The sequence below is a fragment of the Lactuca serriola genome, chromosome 4 (genome assembly GCF_051521515.1).
Source record: "Lactuca serriola cultivar US96UC23 chromosome 4, Lser_US96UC23_V15, whole genome shotgun sequence".
Classification (NCBI taxonomy): Eukaryota; Viridiplantae; Streptophyta; class Magnoliopsida; order Asterales; family Asteraceae; genus Lactuca; species Lactuca serriola.
Window position 1 is genome coordinate 191,080,659 of NC_136411.1, and position 9,361 is coordinate 191,090,019.

The 9,361-nt window shown below is 37.5% G+C and overlaps 2 protein-coding genes across 2 annotated transcripts; both read right to left on the minus strand.

Moving 5' to 3' along the window:
- Positions 1–587: 587 nt before the first annotated feature.
- Positions 588–2,133, minus strand: LOC145099084 (callose synthase 10-like). Its single transcript, XM_079036671.1, has 8 exons — positions 1,995–2,133; positions 1,655–1,715; positions 1,430–1,562; positions 1,288–1,310; positions 1,183–1,244; positions 1,064–1,068; positions 773–871; positions 588–677 (listed from the first exon to the last, which is right to left on the minus strand). The coding sequence occupies exons 1-8, from the start codon at positions 2,131–2,133 to the stop codon at positions 588–590; spliced, it is 612 nt and encodes a 203-aa protein (XP_078892797.1).
- A 45-nt stretch (positions 2,134–2,178) lies between these two features.
- On the minus strand, positions 2,179–3,665 carry LOC145099085 (elongator complex protein 4-like). The gene is made up of 6 exons (XM_079036672.1): positions 3,572–3,665; positions 3,059–3,217; positions 2,738–2,964; positions 2,566–2,635; positions 2,327–2,483; positions 2,179–2,230 (listed from the first exon to the last, which is right to left on the minus strand). The coding sequence occupies exons 1-6, from the start codon at positions 3,663–3,665 to the stop codon at positions 2,179–2,181; spliced, it is 759 nt and encodes a 252-aa protein (XP_078892798.1).
- Between the last annotated feature and the right edge of the window lie 5,696 nt (positions 3,666–9,361).

The following is a 9,361-nucleotide window of genomic DNA, read 5'->3' on the forward strand; positions in this document are numbered from 1 at the left end:
TTACAGTGTAAGAGAAGTAAAGAACCTTGAGCTTCCTCCAATGGGACAAATGGGTAGTCAGACTTGATAAACTTTGCAACACGTATATCTCCCAATGCAAGATCAACATTAAGGTAATGGGGAACAACATCACCTAAAATCATATAATATTTATATACCCCTAGACTAGATAGAGCTTTGCTACAAATAGCAACCTACTTTATTTACTCTGTTTACCAAACCAATATATGGGAATGGAACCTACTTTACTTTACTCTCTTATGGTATATGAACAGGATTAGGATAGGTTGTGTGTGCTATATTTTGGTAGAGGGCATTCATTCATTCATTCTCATGTGTTTTGCAAATAGAAGACATTAGATTTAGATGAGAGCTTTTTGGATTTGGATGATAGACTAAAACTTAATAAATGAATGAATGAATGAGGATGACCTTTGATCTAAACTAAATAGTTGGATCGGTACTTCGGGAAACAAGCCTAGCAAGTGGAAGCATCTCATCAATTTCAGCACGTGGAACCTCAAGCCTCATTCTCCAGCGACCCATAGAAGATATCACACTCCTTAAATTACCAGCCATTGCTCCTCTTAGTAAGCCTCATTCTCCAGCAACACGTATTCGCCTTGAAGCTCATACTGGCTATTGCTTTGTTCCAAAACAACCTTTTCAACAGTTACCTGAACCAAACTAACATTAAACTCTCAAAGGGAAAATTAAATATATAACTATTATTTGAAACAAAACATCTGATTTAACATAACTAGTAACCAACTGTGGTGAAGTAGAAAGAGAGCATTCTGAAAAAATCAAAGAGTTGACCAATTCTGTAGACGTCCCTACTTAAAACTTGTTCTCCATTTCCACCCGCAACCTACATATGTAAAAAGATTAGACAAAAATTAAATAAAATTCTTTCATTTATTTTTCTTTTTCATAATCTTGTTATGCTGCCTCAACAAGGTTTCTAATTTGAGCCACCCGTCTGTTCACCAACTCCTCTGTGCTTCCATCACCATCAATGGTGGTTGTGTCTTTGGTCAACACCTACCACCTCTCTGATTACAGTTCCTGTATGCAATAGAAATTTTAAAAGTTTAGGGACCAAATGTAGTCATAGCGAATAGTTGGAAGACAGATTTCAACCAGAACCCTTTGTTAAAAAACAACATATGAAATACTTGCCTCCAGTAAGAATAGCAATATCATCAAGATATTGACTTTTTCTGTCACCAAAACCAAGTGCTCTACAGAATTGGTCAACCTTCAAACAGGGCAATTTGATTTAACCCAACGTCTCTTCCTTTACCAACCTACATATGTAAAAATATTAGCCAAAAATAAAATATAATTATAAATTATGAATATTTAGCATCATAGCATTGTGATGAGACAAACCTGTATGTATTCATGGTGCGTGATGTTACCCTACCTCAAAAGTTGAATTGAACCCTGCATATATATCTTCATTTATATTAATAACACGTGATGCCTTACTTATTCCACCTCGAGAAATATGGAATTTTCGGTCAAACACATCAGGATGCCCATAATGCGTCATGACCCTGCAATACATATCAACCAATCAATTATAAAAAATCATAATTTAAATTTTTTAATTTTATAAGGTAAAAGGCAATTAATAATGGCAACTCACTTGAGAGGATACGCCAACACACGTTGTCCCAATGTAACAAAACTTGTATCTTGGTTAGACACTTAGACATAAACCATGCCAGGGAAGAAACACTGTATAAAAAAAGCCATTGACCATTTTATAATATGTTTTTTTAATCATTGGTTATTTATAAAAAAAAGTAATGGATAAAAAGGTGTTGGTGGGTCAACCTGACCCGTTTTGACCAATATAAAGCTTTCCCATTTTGCCACCCTACTAATATTTTTACGAGATTGAAGATTATGCTCATTCAAATGATCTTAATAAACCAAAACATATATATAGAGATAATAAACAAGTTTTCATGATTATGTATCACCTCCTCCAACAACAGCAAGAACTTCACCCTTAAAAATTGGTGAAGCTCCATCACAGATTGCACTGACTAATTCCCCTACTCCAGAACTCATCTTCACGAGGTAATTTAAGCGTTTTGGCAGTTGCCCCTGTAGCTCCATCACAGATTGCACTGCCTATTTGATATCCCTTGAACACTACAGGCTTCAAAATGATTGGATAGCAATTCTTCCTGCACTTGTGATATTTCCATCATACCTGATTAGAATTATGAAAATTAGGTGTAAGAGTCAATGAAGAAGACCAATTTTAAGTTTAATAAGATCAATCCACTACTAATAATAACATTAGTACTTTGGAAATTGAGATATGAACTTTGAACAACTATCACAAAATCCAACAAGATTTGAACAATCTAAAAGGCTAAAACACTCCACACGTTTTCCTGTTATCAAATACTTCTCTATAGGCTTCCTTAGGTCAAATTCATTGCAATACTCTATATTCCCATCTGCATCACATTATCACAACACAAAAGATGTTTACTTTTTATACTAAAAATCCCCACAATGGATAAAAAGATACAAAATTACCTCGCTCCTCGTTATGTTGCTTATTTTCCCCAAGGTACTTCTTATATTGCCAAGCAATCCGCAAATCCTTCTATAAGCTCATAAAAAGGCATAATTTACATTAATACAGTTGTAGTTGTGAAGAGAAAGATGCATGTTCCTAAGGGAAAAATGGGAAAAAGTAAAGTAGTACCTGTTCTGCATCAGTGTTACGAGATTTGTCATCTTTGGGGACTAAAGTAGTTGGCAAGGTTCCAAGAAAGGCTCTAGGGTTTTTGACTGGGCTTGCATAAAGAACAAGTTGGTTGTGTACTAGTCCCTGAGACATGAAAGTTCTTAACAAAAGCATATGATGAGGTGCTTCATTGTCTTCCATGATCATTACCAGACTTCCTAAATGGAATCCCCCACCTAAAATCTCTAGATATTGCAGAAACAATTCATCCATTAGGAAATTGTTGTCATACTTGTTTAGATGCTTTAATAAAATATAAAAAGGGGGTATTGGGATTACTATCAAGATCCGGTATGCCTGATGAAAGAAAGATTGTTCCATTTGGTCCATACTTGAGACCAGGGACAGAAGAGGTAGGTGCAGCTGAAAAGTTCTTTGAGAAACTACTTGTCCGGACTTTGCCAGTAGCCACAAATATCGGATAGTTTTTTAATCCTCCTGAGAAATAAGAACAAACGGATCAAACAGGTAAACAACATATATAATGATTTTGGAGTAAATGATTTTATTAATAATCATATATAATGTTTGTAGAATACTTGAACAGCATCAATTTTGGAAGGAAACTACCAAAGCAGATATGCAATCTATTCCACATCGCTCATTAGTGTAAACTAGAAGTTCTCCAAACAGGATTTGAAGATAAATTAATTTAGAACTCTCTGAACCATAGTCCACGTGAACTCCATGGCAATCAGCGTCTTTGTGATTCTGAAGGAACGAGACAAGATCGATTCTAGCTTTGCCCAAAAACCCTAGCTTCCATGGCCCTGTGAGCATTCATTGACAAACGAGAGCCTAACCCTTTGATCATGGTGACCAGAAACCCTTCAATTTCAATTGGAACCGAAGCCCAAGTTCCAGAAATAGTTGATTTTGTTGCCATGTGAATTTAAAGTGTTCAATTTCTTGTGAGAAATGAAGCAATAAGGATCGATCTATGAAGGATGTGGGTCGTAATTTGAAGGATGAAAAAAACCCTAATTTGAGGATGTGGGTCGATTTCTGGTATGCAAAGCCGACGGGGTGCTTATAAAAAGCTTTGAGAAGCAACTGAGCCAGTGTTCTTATCAAAAGCTTTGAGAAGCTTTAAGAAGCATCATAAGTCGTAACAACGATAGGTGCATTTTTCATGTTTCTTTCTCTTTTCGTCTCTGCCTCAGAGGGAGACTAGGGCTTGAAATTTCTTGATCTTCAGAGAGACATTAGAGCAGAGATCCGATGAGACGATTAACAAGTAAGGTCAGGAGTAGGGGAGAAGCGGATTGGAGAGGAGAGAGAGGAGAGAATCGATTGTGAAGATGAAAGATAGAAAAAAGGTAGAAAAGAACAAGGCGGGTTCTCAAAATTTTGGGGATTTCATTTCCCCCTATTTACTAAACGAATGCGCATTCATTAAAATTATAAAGCGACACTCACAGACAACGCACGTTTAAGATACGGTGCCCTCCGTGTTTTTATTTTTTTTCCTTATAACCCTAAATTAAGGGCACACAATAATGCGTGACCTAAATCCTTAAATTTTTTGAAGAGATGACACTTTTTTAATGTCGATCTCTTTTGCGTAACATAGATCAATGAGCGTCGTGGTTTGCACGTCGTAAAAGACTGTTTTTCTAGTAGTGTACGGATCCTGAAGAGCATGTAACACAATACTGAGAGAAGATAGAGATCATTCCCATCCCAGTGCAATTGAAGGAAGCTTGCCTATGCAAAGGCTTTGGTTTAACCCTTATGCGATCAACTCTTAAATGGCTGCTAAACATTCCTCCCTATTCTATTACTTCGTTTGCACACTTAGTCAATATTTTCAATAACCAAGTTTTCTTGTAGCAGAACCTTTGAAAAGATCACTAGTGATCTCTATCGGGTGGTTCAGGATCCTAAGGAAAGACTTAGAGATTTTGTTAACTTGTTTAGCATGGAAGCTCTAAGCATCCCTAACATCAACATGGCGACTGTTGTAAAGGCCTTCTAGATGGGTCTAAGGAAGGATTCACCCTTCTATGAAGATCTTGTGATGCCCCATGCGAGAGATTGGACAAAGTTAGGTGCCGGTCATTGAGATTCATAAGGCTTGCGGAGGATAAAGAAATCCAGAAGTGGAGCAACCCTTCAAGTCAGTACAAGAACCCTAATACGAAGGCCGGATCCCCAGCCCCAAGATCCTACAAATCAAAGCCCTATTCGAAACCGGATCATCACAGGGTTAATTCCCTCGAAGATGAAGGAGAAGAAGAGGAAATTCTTAGGATCATTGACTATTGTTTTTTTGTGGATGTTTCATGTATAATCCATGCTATGCAGGATCTCGGACAAAGAAAGATGGCCGAAGAGGGATAACAGGTCCACCAGTTGGAAAGACACGGCCAAATGGTGTGCTTACCACGAAGACTTCGGTTACATGACGGAGGATTGTATAGCCCTAAGAAAGGAGATTAGCTACCTCCTTAGCAAAGGTCACCTCAAAGAGATCCTCGGGAGAAAGAAAGAAAAGTCCAAGGAGAACAACCAGGATGGTCATAGGATCCTAGAGAAACCAGGATCTTCACCCTCAAACGTCAAAATCATTAACATTATCTCAAGTGGATGTAACATTTTTGGTGCTTCTTACTCTCAGGCTAAAAGACATGCCAAGGTCTCTAAAACAGAAAAGGAGTTTATACCACGAAAGAATATTGTGGTTATCAATGATAAGGAAATCACATTCGATGAGACGGATAAGGAAGGGATTCAGGATCCTCACTATGACGAACTCGTGATAACACTATACATGGCCAACCATGTCATCAGAAGGATCCTCGGTTAACATCGTACTCCTAGACGCACTATAAAGGATGAACATCCTAGAATTGGAGGTAATCAAAAAATCATCGGTCCTCATAGGATTTAGCAGGGAAACGAAACACACTATTGGGGAGATAAAGCTACCAATATACATAGAGGGTGTAAACTCTATACAAAATTTATGTGTTATTGACACTCTATCTTATTATAATGTGATACTAGGTAGACCGTGGATCCACGAGATGAAGGCAGTTCCATCAACATTTCATCAGTGTGCAAAAATGCCTACTCCATGGGGAACAGTGAAGATCATAGGAGATCAACAAGAATTGAAGAAATGTTATAAAACCTCTATGAATTCTACGAACAAACCTCAGCAAGCATAGCCATTAAGGCAAAGGGCATGAAATGTTCTAGAAATACAGGAGCAAGATCTGAAGGAAGTGCCCCTGATCCTAAAGCTAAAGTCCTCATAGGATCCTTAATACCTAAGCAAATTGAGCAAGACATGATAAATTTCCTTAGAACCAAAAGCAAGACATTTGCATGGAAACACGAAGATATGACAGGTATAGACAAGCGTATTATTACTCACAAACTTAATATTGATCCTTCTTTGAGACCAATACACCAAAAAAGAAGGAAGTTTGCACCTGAATGGAATAAGATCATCCAAGAAGAGGTAGAAAAGCTCCTTAAGACAGGAATGATCAAGGAAGTGAAGTACGCAAGATGGCTAGCCAATGTGGTTGTCGTATAGAAGAAAAACGGAAAATGGCGAGTATATGTAGACTACACAGATCTTAACAAGGCTTGCCCTAAGGATCCTTCCCCTCTGCCATACATCGACTTTATGATAGACGCAATGGCTGGTCATGAACTCCTAACCTTCATGGATGCTTCAGTAGGATTCCATCAATTTCAGATGGAACCATCCGTTCAAGAAGCTACAACATTTATAACACTAACATGTATATATTGTTACACGGCAACGCCTTTTGGCCTTTAAAATGCAACTACAACATATCAAAGATTGGTGAATTGGATTTTTAAATACAAGGTGGGGGACATGATGGAGGTCTATGTTGATGACATGGTGTTGAAGTCAATAAAGCTGAAGATCATCTCAAGGATCTCAAAGAAGCCTTTAACTTTCTAGACGAATACAATATGAAGTTGAATCCACTCAAATGCCACTTTGGGATGAAGTCGAGAAAGTTCCTTGGGTATATGGTAGCCAAGAGAGGGATATATGCAAACCCATAATAGATCATACCAATCATCGAGCTGAAATCTCCATCTTCAACAAAAGACATCCAAAGGCTGACCGGAAGAGTAGCGACACTCAACAGGTTCATTTCAAGATCCTCAGAAAGGTGTAAACCCTTCTATGAAGGACAAGAGGTTTGAATGGACTGAAAAGTACGAAAAAGCGTTTTAGGAACTCAAAAGATACTTATGTTCTAGGCCATTACTAGTAAAGCATATAGATGGAGAACCACTTCTCCTCTACCTCTCGGTATCCTCAAACACAGTAAGTGTTATCCTGGCCAACGATCTTAATGGTGACCAACATCCTATCTATTATGTAAGTCAAAGTCTTCTGGATCCTAAGACCAGGTATTCTCATCTCGAAAAATTAATTCTTGCATTATTAAATGTTTCTACTAAATTAAGACATTATTTTGAGAGATATACTATACATGTGAAAACTAATTATCCTATTAAGAATGTCATGAGAAAACCAGAGATGTCAGGAAGGATGGAAAAATAGTCATTAAAGTTAAGCACGTTTGACATCAAATATGAGCCAAGATCCTCCATAAAGTCACAAGAATTAGCAGACTTTGTGTTTGACTTTAGTGATGATCTACAAAACGAAGTAGACATGGAAGCCAAACAACTCCTAGAAGATGAACACTTGGGAAAATGGATGATGCTCACAGACGGAGCTTCAAACCAAAAAGCAATAGGGCTATGGTTCATACTAAAATCGCCATAGGGGAACATCCTACCCCAAATAGTTAGTTGCAAATTCACCCTCAGCCTCTTTCAAGCCCTTAGCCTCCAAAAACCCTTTGTGCCATTCATTTTGAAGCTCATTGTCTTTTGGTGCAATTTCTAGCTCGTGGAAGGTGAAAAGAAGAGGAGAAGAAGTGTCTAGGTGGTGGAGTTTGTTGGTATCATCTTCAACTTCATCTTTACTTGTTGAACCTTTGTAAGTCCTAAGATGCAAACTTTATTTATCATTTGGGTAGATCTAGGTTTTAAGTCTATATCTCTTCATATTTAGCTTTTCTTGAGTGAGGTAAACCCATAAAGTTGGCAAGTTTATGGATTTCAGGGACTCCTTGACCGTCATTTTGGTTAGATCTAGAAGTGAGTGTTGTATATGAGCTATGCATGGAAGATTGATGTGTGTTCTTCCTATTTTTGACCTAGAATGAGTTAGATGATGCATGTTGAAATTATTGCCACAAAGAAAACATTTTTTTGATCATTAGGGGTGCCCTTTAATGTCTAAATGAAGTAGATTTGGTAGCTTTGCAGAATAAGGACTTAAAGCTAAGACTTTTAGCTTTAGACGGATCTCATGACGTGAGACTAGAGGTGCTCATGATGTAAGATCCAGGGTGGGGGGACCACAACAGAGTTATCTAAGTTTGGATTGAGTCATTGATTTTGGACATGGTCGGCTCTCACGATGTGACCATGGAATGGTCATGACATGGAACCTTATTTTAGGGTTGGATCCAATGGATCTGAACCAGTTGACTTTTGGCTTTGACTAGGATTTTGACCAGGTTTGACTAAAGGGTATATTTAGGGACTTTGGTCATTATATTGAGTTTGTGTCATTAAATTCTTTAGGTAACAGGCAGAGTTGGTTTCGAAGTAGAGTACTTCTTGAATTGCTCATCTGTCTATGAGGTGAGTTTACTCAATGTATCAATGGGTTGAAGGCACCAAGGCCTACCCATTATATACAATATATAATGATAGATATATTTGTGATATGTGTATTAAAGTCTAGGATTTGGCCCTGGATATGTGTATTAAAGACCAGGATGTGGCCCCTGACATCTGTATGAAAGATCAGGATCTGGCCCCTGACACCTGTATGAAAGACCGAGATTTGGCCCTCGGTAGGAAATTACTTGTAAGACTATGATTTGACCATAACAATAACTTATTTATGTTTGGTATGTGGTACTTTTGGGAAACTCACTAAAATTTTTCTTACAATTCATATTTATGGCTTCAGGTACTAAGGAGAAGGGCCCAACGTGATGGTACATCTTTCTCCCCTCACTATTTTCTGCACTTTTTGATATTGTTATTCTGATGATTTGACATTGTTACTATGTGAAGGTTTTGGGAAAAATGTAAATCTTGTTTAAAAATGAAAATTTTTATCATGTTTTTGTTTTTTTTGGGCTGTTACAGTTCCATTACAGGATATTCAGGTGGATGATTGCCTAAATTATATCGAGAGACCGGTTGTGATCTTTGACCGATCGACAAAAACCCTAAGGAACAAGGTTGTTGAGTTGGTGAAAGTGCAGTGGCAACACTGCAAGGGTTCTGAGTGGACGTAGGTTTTGGAAAGAGTATCCAATGTCAATAACTAGTGGTAATATTTCTAATAATAATTGGGTCCTTGGGGGTTGCCCTCAAGACCCAAATTGAGTAGAATAAATAAAAAGAGAATTTGTTTTATTAATTATTATGGTTAATAATTAATTAGAAACTAATTAGAACTATATTTTGGGAATCAATTAACAGTTTAATTAA

Excerpts from the sequence above, each read along its gene's own strand:
- LOC145099084 (XM_079036671.1), bottom strand. The coding sequence starts at position 2,133 with ATGGAGCTACAGGGGCAACTGCCAAAACGCTTAAATTACCTCGTGAAG. Across the intron at positions 1,563-1,654 it reads GTGTTGGCGTATCCTCTCAA|GGTCATGACGCATTATGGGC; the intron begins GTGAGTTGCCAT and ends TATGTATTGCAG. Across the intron at positions 1,311-1,429 it reads GGTTCAATTCAACTTTTGAG|GTTGGTAAAGGAAGAGACGT; the intron begins GTAGGGTAACAT and ends TTACATATGTAG.
- LOC145099085 (XM_079036672.1), bottom strand. The coding sequence starts at position 3,665 with ATGGCAACAAAATCAACTATTTCTGGAACTTGGGCTTCGGTTCCAATT. Across the intron at positions 2,965-3,058 it reads AGGCATACCGGATCTTGATA|AGATTTTAGGTGGGGGATTC; the intron begins GTAATCCCAATA and ends TGCAATATCTAG. Across the intron at positions 2,484-2,565 it reads GCAACATAACGAGGAGCGAG|ATGGGAATATAGAGTATTGC; the intron begins GTAATTTTGTAT and ends AATGTGATGCAG.